At 45.6% G+C, this 14,659-nt stretch overlaps 1 protein-coding gene across 5 annotated transcripts in view; it reads left to right on the forward strand.

Moving 5' to 3' along the window:
• Window positions 1–9,539: 9,539 nt before the first annotated feature.
• Window positions 9,540–14,659, forward strand: part of LOC138783595 (cytochrome P450 2C28-like) — a 28,378-nt gene continuing 23,258 nt past the window's right edge. For 3 of the 5 annotated variants that reach the window (XR_011361718.1, XM_069958455.1, XM_069958456.1), the window contains exon 1: window positions 9,540–9,994. Coding sequence is in view for 4 of the 5 variants with exons in the window: in XM_069958455.1 (XP_069814556.1) it covers window positions 9,818–9,994 (177 nt within the window). In the remaining variant the exon portion in view is untranslated. The remainder of the gene's footprint in view (window positions 9,995–14,659) is intronic. The other 2 variants (XM_069958458.1, XM_069958457.1) reach the window with 2 other exon arrangements.

A 14,659-nucleotide genomic window follows, 5' to 3' on the forward strand; every position in this document is an offset into this window, starting at 1 on the left:
TAATTGTGCTATACTTTTCCTTAATTAAACCGAGTTTAAAAAGAAAAAAAATACAACTAAACAGAACACTGACTTCAGTGAAAGCTCGTATTTTTTTCAGTATTTTGTTTGGAGTTATTAAAGGGGTATTCCGGCCAAAAGCTTTATTAACTTATTGTATTGCCCCACAAAAGTTATACAAATGCTCAATAGACACTATTCATATTCCGCTTCTAAAGTGCTTTTTTTCCTGCACTTTCTGCCACAGGAAGTGTGGTAGTCCCTTCTAAAACTATGTCGTCACATCACCCTGCCTATGTGGGCGCCATCTTGGGGCCCTGACGCCTACTGTGTGGTATTATTTCTGTAGGGGTGGGCCTGAACCTAGGGGCGTGTAGTAGCCCCCGCCCACTTCCCCTATCTCTCCAACACAGAGACAGAGTGAGTGTCCGTGACTTCACGGCCCTGCTCTCTAATGCCTTACAGCCAACCCAAAACTCCCCATCCCCTGCCGCAGGCTTCTTCCCGTTGGTGGCCGACTGAAGGTGCAGCAGCTGCCATGGTGTGTGCGGCACTGAAGACCTGATGACAGCTCTGGTGAGAGGTGGGCCGGGGGGAAAACAACGGTACATGGCAATGACTGCTGCAGTACAGGGCCGAGGAGGGATCACACTGCCACTGTTCTACTGCTTCCCAATGACACCTGCACTGGGCACTACCTGGGCTCTACACACTCTGTGCTTCTTTACACACACACTGGTGAAGTGGAGGTGAGTATGTCATCCCCTCTATCACTCAGGAGCATCCCCACTAGTGATGGTGGTGGGTGTCGTATACTATAAATTCATCTATACCCACAATGCAGGTTGTATAGCACAAGGGTTATGTACATACTATGGTGTATGAAGTATACAAAGAGGCATCTACTGCCCCCACCACACAGTACTTTGTATATTAGCATAGATAGGATGTTCCCTTCACACCATGAATGTTCCTTCATTAGTGTGCCATTATACACTGCTGCCCCCATAAGCGTGTCATTGTGCACTTCACTCAGTGTGGAATGACATGCTGATGGGGGAACAGTGTACAATGACACACTGCACTGTTCCCCATCAGCATGTCATTATACACTGTTCTCTCATCAGCGTGCCATTATACGGCATAACTACAACCTCCATCATATCCTGATTATTAGACATGATGAAGGTAGCAGTAGTATTATTTCTTCACGCAAATTGCAAAACTACAACTCCCATCATGAACTATAAGCAGACTAAGGAGTTGCTTGGAGTTGTAGTATTGCTAGTTGTAGAATTCCAGCTTGAAGAAAATCTACTACCACTCCCATCATCATCAGTGGCGTCGCTAGGCAGTTTTATTCTGGGCTCACTCCCCAAATAAAATGCCTGCCGCCCCGAATCTTTTTTTACCCGGCCTCCCACACCGCCCACCCAACGTAGCGCCCGGTTGTACTTCTCCAATCAAATCAGCGCAGGGAGGGAGCGTGGAGCGTGGCGCACGCGTTGATTGGATGGGTGCAGCATGGCCGGCCGCAGCGGCTCCACGCTCCCTCCCTGCGCTGATTTGATTGGAGAAGTACGTCTGGGCGCTACGTCGGGTGGGCGGTGTGTGAGGCTGCCACTACTACCGGAGGTGAGGAGGAAGAGGCGCCTGAGGTGAGGGGGCCGGAGGGGAGAAGGGGGAGGAGACTGGAGGGAAGAAGGGGGAGGCAGGAGGGGAGACCGAAAAGAAGACAAAGGGGAGGCCACAGGGGAGACAAGGTGGAGACAGGAGGGAGGGGAATAGACACATTTGGCCTGCTGGTTCCTTAGAGGGGTACTCTGGGCTGGGGGCCCCCAGCCTGGAGTACCCCTTTAATGCAAAAGATGTGTGAGTGTGTGTGTGGTGTGGATCAGGTAGTGTGTGTGTGTGGTGGGGGTCAGGTAGTATGTGTGGGGGATTAGGTAAGGTAGTTTGTGGGGATGGCAGTCAAGTTGATTGCAGGCAGGAGGGGAACTTTTACTATGGCGCAGCCGCATTATTACTATATAGGGCACAGCAGAGAGGGCATTGTTACTATATGGAGGGTACAGCAGGGGGTATTATTACCATATGGGGGCACAGCAGGGAGTATTATTACTAAATGGGGCACAGCAGGGGGCATTATTACTATATGGAGTACACAGCAGGAGGCATTATTACTGTATGGAGGACACAGCAGGGGACATTATTACTATATGGAGGCACAGCAGGGGGCATTATTACTATATGGAGTACACAGCAGGAGGCATTATTACTGTATGGAGGACACAGCAGGAGGCATTATTACTGTATGGAGGACACAGCAGGGGACATTATTACTATATGGAGGCACAGCAGGGGGCATTATTACTATATGAAGTACACAGCAGGAGGCATTATTACTGTATGGAGGACACAGCAGGGGACATTATTACTATATGGGGGCACAGGAGGATACATTATTACTATATGGAGGCACAGCAGGTGACATTATTGCTATATATAGGAGGCACAGCAGGGGCATTATTACTATGGGGTGCACAGCTGGGGGAATTATTACTATATGGAGGCACAGCAGGGGACATTATTACTATGGGGGTGCACAGTAGGGGATATTTTACAATGTGGGGTAACACAGCAGGAGACATTATTACTATGGGGCACAACACTGATCATTATTACTATATGAGGACACAGCAGAGGATCCTACATAGAGGGGGAAACACATTTACCTACCTACCCACTGACACCAAACAGTGGCATTACTATTGTATGGGAGCCTATAGATGGCAAAAGGGAAGGAAGTTGTTGTATAAGTGTGGAGCCTAATATTTTTGTCTGGCAGGTTCTGAAGAGATAAATTGCAGCTGGAAGAAATCATCATGGTGATCTGGGCCGGATGGAGGAAAGGGAAAGTGACATCTCAGATCAAAGAAGACGTCACCTGTGAGTCACTGAATGAGGCTTTTGCATTTTGTAGACCATTATATGGTAGGAGTTCCCCGAGGTAGAAAAGGTTGGGAAACCTAGAGGATAGAAGCTAGGGCAGACCTCCCAGAGGCTGTGTGTACAGGGGGAGCTGTGAAGGAGCTGCCTGGGCAGTGCTGTGCACCACTACTGATGACAGTGAACCTAGAGGAGCCCAGGGCGGGTGGCTGACTGTGTCTGCTTAGCTGCAGTTATTATGAGTGGCGGCAATAGAGCTGGGCTAATAGAGCAGCCATTGGGGTTACTAGCCTCTGCACTGGGCTCCTTCGCTAACCGCTTACGGCGGCACTCGAGGGCCCGTGCCCCGGATTATAGTTATGCATACTAGAGAGTGACAACTTGCAAGTAATTGCTTTCCAGTTTGAAACACTACAGCCCCCATTGCGCCCTGCGGATTGTCCATGATGGTAGTTTTACTATATATCTAGTTGTAATTTATGTGTGTTTCAGTAGAGTTATTGTTGTACACATATTCACAGAAAGAAAATAACAGAGTTTGTGTGTTACATGGTAGACTGTGTTGAGGCTTGCCTTGTCAGCAGGTTAGCTCAGCCAGGAAAGGGTCAATTATAGTGCACACAAGATGTGGGAGGGCCACAGATCAAGAGAGGCAGGGAAGTAATCCCAACTAGGGATAGAGGACAGAGAGTGAGGTTGGAGGGAGACAGACAGTGCAGCAGGGGCTGGCTGGCAAATTTTAGCCCGGGGGGCAAGCACACAGCACTGGCCCATAAGTAGCAGGCTGGCGGCCCATCCTTTAAGGACCACTCTGGCCCTTACCTATAACATCTTCGTCATTTGTGACCAAATATCCTACTGTGCCCTGTGAAGGGATCAGAAGTCACTTTCCTGTATAAGTCTATAGGGCGGCTCAGCGATGACACGGAACGTACCCATAGACAGATGCAAGGAATGCTGGGTGACCTCTATCGTACTGAGTATATGATGCTGGAAAGCTGGGTGACCTTCATCAAACTGAGTATATGATGCTGGAAAGCTTGGTGATCTCCATCATACTGAGTATAAGATGGTGAGAAAGCTGGGTGACCTCCATCCTACTGACTATAAGATGCTGGGAAAGCTGGGTGACCTCCATCATACTGAGTATAGGATGGTGGAAAAGCTGGGTGACCTCCATCATACTGAGTATAAGATGGTGGAAAAGCTGGGTGACCTCCATTATACTGACTACAAATACAAGATGCTGGGAAAGCTGGGGTTTCTGTATTTTTTTTTACTGCTGTGGTCCTGTGGGTATAGGCATTCCTCTTTTTAGAACACCCCCCTCGTGTGTGCACCCCCCATTAGTAAAAATAATAATAAACAAAACAACAAACACACATACTTATATGTATCCTCTATGTACTCCTGTATATATGTATCCTCTATGTACTCCTGTATATGTCTTCTCCTGTATATATGTCCCCTCTATGTACTGCTGTGTATGTCTACTCCTGTATATATGTATCCTCTATGTACTGCTGTATATATGTATCCTCTATGTACTGCTGTGTAGGTCTCCTCCTGTGTGTGCGTATATACATTATATATATATATATATATATATATTCACAAGGGAATATGCAATGCAGAAAAATTTGGATCAGCGTAACTATATATATATATATATATATATATATATATATATATATATATACACACACAGGAGGAGACCTACACAGCAGTACATAGAGGATGCATATATACAGGAGTACATAGAGGAGACATATATACAGCAGTACATAGAGGAGACATATATACAGCAGTACAGTGGAGACATATATACAGCAGTACATAGAGGATGCATATATACAGGAGTACATAGAGGATATATGATGTATCCTCTATGTACTCCTGTATATATGTATCATCTATATACTTCTGTATATATGTCTTCTCTATGTACTCCTGTATATATGCATACCCCACAACTTTTGCTGGGGGGAAAGAGGGACATAGCCACGCCCATAACTGTGCTCTATGACCCCATAGCCACATCATCTATTACCATTATATAAGTAACAAATATTATCACCACTCCACTGGTGCCTCCATCTAGGTAGGGTGTAGTAGTGGAGGTATAGTGAATAAGGGGTGTAGTAGTACAGGTAAAGATGAGGGGTGAGGTAGTACAGGTATAGATATGGGGGGTATTAGTAATACAGATGAGGGGCATTAGTAGTAGTAGTACAGGTAAAGATGAGGGGTGAGGTAGTACAGGTATAAATGAGGGGTGTATTAGTAGTACAGATGAGGGGGATTAGTAGTACAGGTACAGATGTGGGCTGTAGTAGTACAGGTAAAGATGAGGGGTGTAGTAGTAATACGGGTATAGCTGAGGGGTCACTGGGGGAAACTGGGGCAGCTGGGGGTGACTGGGAGAGCTGGGGGTGTACGGGGCAAACTGGGGGAGCTGGGGGTGACTGGGAGAGCTGGGGGTGTATGGGGCAAACTGAGGGAGCTGGGGGTGACTGGGAGAGCTGGGGGTGTATGGGGCAAACTGGGGGAGCTGGGGGTGACTGGGAGAGCTGGGGGTGTATGGGGCAAACTGGGGTTGACTGAAGGGGGACTGGGGACAGTTGGAGTTGACTGAAGGGGGACTGGGGATGACGGAGGCGAAATGGGAAAGACTGGGGGTGACTGAGGGGGACTGGGGGTGATTGAGGGGCACTGAGGCAGACTGGGGGTGACTCTAGGGGGACTGGGGCAGCTGGGGGTGATTGGGGCAGGAGTGCACATAGCCCTCCTCCTCTTCCTCTCACCCTGGCACACAAGTTCCCCTCCCCGCCACACGTGCAGGTCCCCGGTCTTTGAAGGAGGCCGCAGGGACTGTAGTGGTGATATCACCACTACAGTCCCTGCGGCCTGCTCCAGAGACCGGGGACCTGCACGTGTGGCCGGGAGGGGAGCAGGACGTGATATTTATAGCTCAGGCAGGTCAGTCGCAGCTCTGTTAGGCGGACTGCCCGACCGCCCTGCACCTCACCTCCGGCCCAACACTCCACGCACCGCCATAAGCCCGCCATGCACCTCACCTCCGCGCCGCACGTTTGACCTGCACCTCTTGCCCGGCCGCCAACCCGACAATCCATGCTGCTCCGCCTGCAATGATTTTTTGTGAAAATTTAATTTAAGATTTTTACAAAAATCTAATTGATTCTAACCTTCTGGGCGAATTAATTTGTTTACTCACCCAGCCCTAACTCCTCTGTATGTCTCCTCTTGTATATATGTATCCTCCATGTACCCCTGTATATACAGTATGTCTCCTCCTGTATATGTATCCTCTATATACTCCTCTGTATGTCTCCTCCTGTATATATGTATCCTCCTGTGTAGGTCTCCTGTATATATGTATCCTCCTGTGTAGGTCTCCTGTATATATGTATCCTCCTGTATATATGTATCCTCCTGTGTAGGTCTCCTGTATATATGTATCCTCCTGTGTAGGTCTCCTGTATATATGTATCCTCCTGTATATATGTATCCTCCTGTGTAGGTCTCCTGTATATATGTATCCTCCTGTGTAGGTCTCCTGTATATATGTATCCTCCTGTGTAGGTCTCCTGTATATATGTATCCTCCTGTGTATATGTATCCTCCTGTGTAGGTCTCCTGTATATATGTATCCTCCTGTGTAGGTCTCCTGTATGTATGTATCCTCCTGTGTAGGTCTCCTGTATATATGTATCCTCCTGTGTAGGTCTCCTGTATATATGTATCCTCCTGTGTAGGTCTCCTGTATATATGTATCCTCCTGTGTATATGTATCCTCCTGTGTAGGTCTCCTGTATATATGTATCCTCCTGTGTAGGTCTCCTGTATATATGTATCCTCCTGTATATATGTATCCTCCTGTATATATGTATCCTCCTGTGTAGGTCTCCTGTATATATGTATCCTCCTGTGTAGGTCTCCTGTATATATGTATCCTCCTGTATATATGTATCCTCCTGTATATATGTATCCTCCTGTATATATGTATCCTCCTGTGTAGGTCTCCTGTATATATGTATCCTCCTGTGTAGGTCTCCTGTATGTATGTATCCTCCTGTGTAGGTCTCCTGTATATATGTATCCTCCTGTATATATGTATCCTCCTGTGTAGGTCTCCTGTATATATGTATCCTCCTGTGTAGGTCTCCTGTATATATGTATCCTCCTGTGTAGGTCTCCTGTATATATGTATCCTCCTGTGTATATGTATCCTCCTGTGTAGGTCTCCTGTATATATGTATCCTCCTGTGTAGGTCTCCTGTATGTATGTATCCTCCTGTGTAGGTCTCCTGTATATATGTATCCTCCTGTATATATGTATCCTCCTGTGTAGGTCTCCTGTATATATGTATCCTCCTGTGTAGGTCTCCTGTATATATGTATCCTCCTGTGTAGGTCTCCTGTATATATGTATCCTCCTGTGTAGGTCTCCTGTATATATGTATCCTCTATATACTCCTCTGTATGTCTCCTCCTGTATATATGTATCCTCCTGTGTAGGTCTCCTGTATATATGTATCCTCCTGTGTAGGTCTCCTGTATATATGTATCCTCCTGTATATATGTATCCTCCTGTATATATGTATCCTCCTGTGTAGGTCTCCTGTATATATGTATCCTCCTGTGTATATGTATCCTCTATGTCAGGGATAGGGAACCTTGGCTCTTCAGCTGTTGCAAAACTACAACTCCCATCATGCATGGACAGCCTATGGCTGCCCAGGTATGATGGTAGTAGTAGTTCTGCAACAGCTGGAGAGCCTTGGTCCCCTCCCCCTGCCCTATGTCCTGCTGTATAGGTACCTGGCTTCCTGCAGACACCATCTTCTCTGTCTTCAGGCTCTTCTAGCCCAGACACAGGAGAACCAGCTGGGAGGAGAGAGCGGCCTCTGGTGGCCGGAGGAAGATACTGCGTACAGCAGTTTGCTTTTTACCATAAGCCTCATAGGCTTATAGAAAGCATAATGGCCATAAAGGGGGCGGGGCTTAACGTCATGGGGGCGGGGCTTCGGCGGCCGCTTCCATCACAGACCGGATCCACAGCACAGGTAAATATGACAGAAGAGGGCGGGGCTGTAAGCAGGGGAGGCACTGAGGACTCCAGCCAGCTGTCAGCTGCCATGCGGCCCTGACAACTGGGGGAAGACCGGCCCGGGGGGCATGTTCCCCCCTGCCCCCCGGCCCAGCCCGCCCCTGCAGTGCAGTGATGCATGCTGGGAGTTGTAGGCAATGGCAAAGATTTAGACTGGAAGTAGAAGCAGGAATCAGCTATATACATGGGTGTCAAACACAGGCCCTCTAGCTGTTACAAAACTACAATTCCCATCATGCCTGGACAGCCAAAGCTTTAGCTTAGATTTTGAGTAACAATCAGCTTGAGAACACCTATCTGAGTCACCTCCTACTGTCTCAAGCTAAATTTCTCAATCACACATAAAATCAATGTTGGTCCTGAAATATACAATTTTATAACACTGGATACTTCTGGCATTTATACTTCGTAATAAAGTGGTGGGGCACTGAAAATACCAAACGTCCTATTCTCACCAAACCTCGCTCCCCGGGGGTCCTCCTGTCACATCTCTTGTCCTTTGCTGAATGCTCAGGCTACTACTTCTGAGTTGGACCTTTTTCGGCAATGACAACCTTCTTAGCCAATCACTGACTACAGCGGGACAGTGCAGTTGTCAGACTGAAGTAGCGTTCAATAGGGGAATGCAAAGACATGACTGGAGGACCCTAGGGGAGATTGGTTGGGTGAGAATAGGACGTTTAGTGTTTTCTGTGCCCCTGCACTATATGAAGAATTATAAATGCCCGGAGTACCCTATTAATGACCCATCTAATATAAGACCACCTTTACACATCGGGTGGGTTCACACAAATAGTGGGCAAAGAACCTCAGTTTTACATGTATAGTAAACATAGCAATGATACAATACAAAATAATTCATATATTCAATGCTCACATATATTTTGTATGTTTGCATTATGCAGGATCTTGCCTGTTTGTACTCAGTTGTACAACCTAAGGCCTCTTTCATAGGTTCCCTAGGCTGTCCCATTTATATAAATGGGCCAGTTCACACATCCATCCGGCCATAATTTGTGCTTCAAAAAAAGAAAAAAGTTAGGTCTTATAATTTAATATTTTCTTTTTCAGTTGTATTATTTTTTTTGTCAATATCTGTAATTTCTATTTACAACAGTAAGCACAACGGCCACATATAGACAATAGGTTGTACTTTATGATCCATGTTCGTTTTCTCCTTGGTAATCCCATAAACCTACCTGCTAACAGTTTTATACATATATATTTGTACATGAATCCTTGCAATTGTATAAGTGTCTTTTTCTTATAAATAAAACAGAATTGTTCAATTAGAAAATTGTAAGAGTGATTGCCAACATAGATAGGTGCCGTGCGCACACATTTATTACATGCTTATGGCAAAAACAGGGACAAAGCCATAAGAGAAGCTGCATCTCCTCTCAATACACAGGGTAGAGGTCACACACAGCAATCCCTCATCCCTGATCTGTTCTGCCTTTATATCTTTATGTGCCTGCAATATTACAGACCCACTAATACAGCTTTCTATGTGTACAACTTGCTCTTTTTCTAGAGGGTTTCCTGTGGAGCTCTGAAAGCCTTTAGTCCTTTCTTCACTGTCATCAGAGAGGGGGAGTTACATAGGGGAGGGTTTCTCCCATTCAGAGAGGTGTGGTTACACTTACACAAGTACACACAGAGACTTTCCTGTTTACAGTGCATATTTTTCAGCCTGTCATTTCATTAGAGACAGACATACAGTACAGGATTACAAATATGGAGCTCCCCAGCATTGGGACATTGTTGCTGGTTCTTGTGCTTACTTTCCTGGTGATGATGTGGGTCAGAAGAAAAGGACAACAATCAAAGTTTCCTCCAGGACCTACTCCACTACCTCTCCTAGGGAATATACTGCAGATCGATTTCAAGAACATTGTAGAGGAGTTTGTCCAGGTTAGTCTGAAGAAACCTTAGTTTTTCATACAATTGTAAAAAATAAATATATTTAGCTTTAATGTCTGAAGGAGAAGGCCATAGACTGTGCTTGTATGAAATGTTATGGTGTGTAGCTTATGCAAGTTTATTGGGCGAGGGGGGTGGTTAACTTAACAATGCCGCAAAAGTATAAAGGCTAGAGAGGTTCAGGATTCTACTCAGCTTTACATTTAAGAAATGTTTTATTTAAATTGTAAAATCTTCTATTATTTATCATTTTATTTTGTACAGACCGGTAACTGAATGAGGTAGAACTCAGTATATATAAATAATAAAGATTATCGTGTTGTTTAGCACATAGGGGGAGATTTATCAAAATGGTGTAAAGTAGAATTGTCTTAGTTGCCCCTAGCAACCAATTAGATTCCACCTTTCATTTTTCAAAGAATATGAGGAATGAAAAGTGGAATCTGATTGGTTGCTAGCGGCAACTAAGATAATTCAAATTTACACCAGTATGACTTTTTTTTTCTCCTGCATTGCTAAATAATGGCTGTAATTTTCCCAGTTAGGCTGAACTGACAGACCGCCAAGCCAATCACTGGCCGGGACCGCCGCGGCCAGTGATTGGCTGAGCGGTATATCAGTTCAGACAGCCCCGCTCCGAAGCTGCTGTGGCTCGTGGGACCGGGAGAAGACCTTGGCCCGGACAGGCAATGCATGAAGCAAGGGCTGCTAGGACATCGGTAACAATGTCCCTGCAGCCCTTGTTTCACGATCATTGGGGCCGTGGAATCTAGCAGATCGGCGCTCGTTTACGTTGTTGATCGGGTCCTGCTCGTCCGGTGGAATAGGACCCTAAGATTCATGACATGAACCAATGCATATCTATCTACTGAGTTCCTCTCCCAAGCAAGACGGTTGTCTGTCCTACATTCTCTTTTTGTTAGAAGGGCCCCACTGTTGGAACGCCTACTGTAATGACTATGTTCTGCAGGGGATAATAGCAGAAGCTCCCTTGCAACATCACTGCAGCATATAGTTCCCACTGATAGTAATTCTCTATGTGTAACGTATGGGTGTGCCAGTTCTTCCCAAAAGAGAAATGAGGTTTTCCAGGCAAAATTATTTTGGCCCCTATTCACAGGATAGGTGACAAATAAGAGATTGGGGGGGTCCAACCTCCGTACCCTGCACCAATCTACGCCTTATCGGACCTCTTGCTTCTTTGTTATGAATACAGCTGCAAGTACAGCACGTGACCCTGACTCTATACATTCCTATGGACCCGCCAGAAAGAGCCATATAAGCACTTTCTAGCTTGCGCCACTCTAGCAGCTCCAGGAATGACTAGAGCCGCCGTAAAGAGCCAAGTAAGCGCTTTCTGGTGGCTCCATAGGAATGAATAGAGCCGCGGGTGACATGCCGTACCTGCGGTTGTATTAATAACAAGGCAGCCAGGGGCCTAATATGGAGATTGTCAGGGGGTGCAGAAGTCAGACTCCCCTGATATCTTACTTGTCCCCTGCCCTTTGGATAGGGGACAAGGTAATTTTGTCTGAGCAACCTCTTTAACATCCTACATTTCTCTAAACATATCTTAGTAAACTTTCAGACACTTCAAAAACTCTTCTTATAAAAACAGATGCTTCCAGATATATTGAAGGTATAGAAAAGGAATCTGAATTAAAGAGTCCCTGTCATTTAGAAAAACTTTTGATATGTCAGATAGATGTAAGTAGACCTATAATGCAGCATATTTAATATACTGTAGCTAGATGGAGATTGCAGCCAGCCAGGGAGTGAAGTGCATTACCACATGTTTCTCCCAGTATTATCTAAAGATTTATCAGGATGTGAACACTCAGACCCCAATTGGTCAAACCATTTGACATGTCATTTTTTTTTTCCCTAAATGACAGGAATACTTTAAACTCTCAAGGGGAAAGGAGAGAATAGATACTGCCAAGCACCTTCCCTGTAGTTATTTAGACACTAGGATTTTTCAAAAATTTCCAAGCAAAATTGCACCAACTGCTTTAAATTTGATCGGTTTCACAGATTTCCAGCAGAGGTGTGGACTTTGGGCTATTCTAAGACACTTATGGGGAGATTAATCAAACTGGTGTAAAGTAGAATTGTCTTAGTTGCCCCTAGCAACCAATCAGATTCCACTTTTCACTCCTCACAGGTTTTTTGAAAAATGAAAGGTGGAATCTGATTGGTTGCTAGGGGCAACTGAGACAATTCTACTTTACATCAGTTTGATAAATCTCCCCCTTAGTGCCAGAATGCCTATTGGCATTACTTGGCCGATTACCAACAATTCAGGCCAGTAATCATTCAGTGTAATAGCATATGTTGAAAGGCAACAATCAACCGACGTGTATGGTGTCAGCTATCAGCGATTGTCTGCAGCTCATCGATCCGTGTAATAGAAGCCCACTGCGTCAGCCCACTGGATCATTTGAACAGCCCCTCCTCACTGCTCCCCGCTTGCTGTCTGTGCATGTATGGCCCACATCTGTTAATTATTGAGGGGTGTAATAGGGCTCTGAGATTACTCCAGTTTGATTTTATCAGTACTTTTAGGGTCATTGTCCTGATGATCATCCCAAATCATCCCAGTCCTAAATCTGCCAGACTGACTTTTTTTTATTCTCCTTGACAATTACCTTTACTTATTGCCACTAATCGTTCCCCAAACTTGTTTTTTCATCACCGGGGTGCCCTACCCTGCCACGTGTCCTCTTCTCCCAGTTTCCGGGTACATCACGACCTGGGTTATACATCACTGGGTGGGATTGAGCCCGCTCAGCCAATCAGTTATTGCAGCGGTGTCCCACCCCAGTCACTGACTGGCTGAGCGGGGCATCCGTTAACAGGGTTGTGTGACGTAGCCGGAAGAGAGCTAAGAAGACAGGCGTCTCGGTTCCAGGAGTGGGACGCGCGCGGTGCTGACTTCTTTTTAACGTTCCCCTACCCTCAGCCCGGAATAATTTTCTGGCCCTGCATTGGACCTCCCCTTTAAATATGGCATGCTATCTTTATTCGTCAGGTGAGTATGATTACAGTGATATCCATTTTATATAGCTTTTGTTAAAGTTTATGACATTTATACTATAAAACCCTGTTTGTGACTTGCCATATTGTTATGTATATATACCTGTTGGTGACCTCACTGCATTGTACACCCCTAAGCTGATGAAGGCCATGCTTGGCCGAAACGCGTCCTTGTACCATATGTTTGCTACACTACAATAAAGAAGCATAATCTACTTGGTGAGTGCTGGGCTCTTCCTAATATCTGAATATTGTGAGAGCTGTGATATTTTTATTTATTCACCAATGGAGTTAGGCGAGTGCTTTTCTGGTGGCATAGCTGATGTTTATAGTAATACATAGTTTGGGTATATGTGAAATTTTGATTGCTTTTTTCTATATTTTTACGGGGACAGGATTAACCAAAAAATTGTCATTTTAGTCAGTTTTTTATTTATTTTTTGATCTGTGCTGTAATGTATTATATACTGTATGAGCTGCCAGTTACCCACTGACAGTTCATACACAGCAGCAGGAGACTGATCTGTTACTAAGCCAGCAACCCAGAAGCACCAGCTGGCTTCTGGGTTGCCATGGCTAACTCAGAGCCAAGGAATCTCTCACACAGCTCCAAGGAGTGACAAAGGGAGCCAATATTCCTCCGTACCCCCCATAGAAGGCCATGGTCGGGGTACTATAGGTTGAACTGATTGGGGAGGAGCGTTGCTGCTTTCTGGGCACTTGCGGCGGGGGGGAGGGGGGAGCAATGTGCCGCAGCCTCCTTCCACTGCCCGAACACCGGCCCACACGTTCCATGACGAACCTGCTCATCATTACGTCTGTCTGCACAACGTGTGTTATGCCTGTCTGCACAAAACTGACAGGCAATCTATTCATTCATGTACATGGCGGAACTGGGAGCCCTCACAAGACCCCATAGAAACCCAGGAGTGAGGCACAGAAGTTGTGTTGTTAAATTACTCACTGGTGGACAACTGTGTGGCAAACACCCACTAATGGCCAAGATACGAGAAAACGCTGATTCCAGCTATTTGTAAGCCTCACAATTAATGCTAATCATGGTGTGGAAAATGGAAGAGGCGTAAAGTGTCACTGTTGTTTCGTTTTTTGTTTTTTTTTGCAGAATTCAATAGTCCAGGCGATTTTAAGAAACTTTGTAATTGAGTTTATTAGGCAAATATACCATTATCTGCATTCAAAAAGACTTTCCTCAGGTCCCCCCTCCCTCCTCTCTCTCATCCACTGCTCATTATCAGGAAATCTTGACTCTTTTACATCGGTCGGACCCCGTCTGTTCTATGGAGAGGGGAGGGGGGAGGAGGTAGGAGGGAGATTGGTCGCCAGCAGAAAGCAGAGAACAAAGGATTACACAGTGAGACCTTTGTGAAAGCCAGTATAGAGAGGTCAGTGCTGAGTCAGAGGAGATAGCCCGCTGATGTAGCTTTAAACGAATGACAGTGACACTTTATGGCCCTATTACACAAAGCAGTTATGTACAGAATCAGGACAGTTTGGGCAGGTATCTCCCCATGTAATAAAGACAATGATCAGCTAAGGAGCGAGCAATCATTCATTCGTTTGCTGATTGTTGTCTTTTAACAAGTTTGAAAATCATCCGGC

Source organism: Dendropsophus ebraccatus, chromosome 2 (genome assembly GCF_027789765.1).
Source record: "Dendropsophus ebraccatus isolate aDenEbr1 chromosome 2, aDenEbr1.pat, whole genome shotgun sequence".
NCBI classification, from domain to species: domain Eukaryota; kingdom Metazoa; phylum Chordata; class Amphibia; order Anura; family Hylidae; genus Dendropsophus; species Dendropsophus ebraccatus.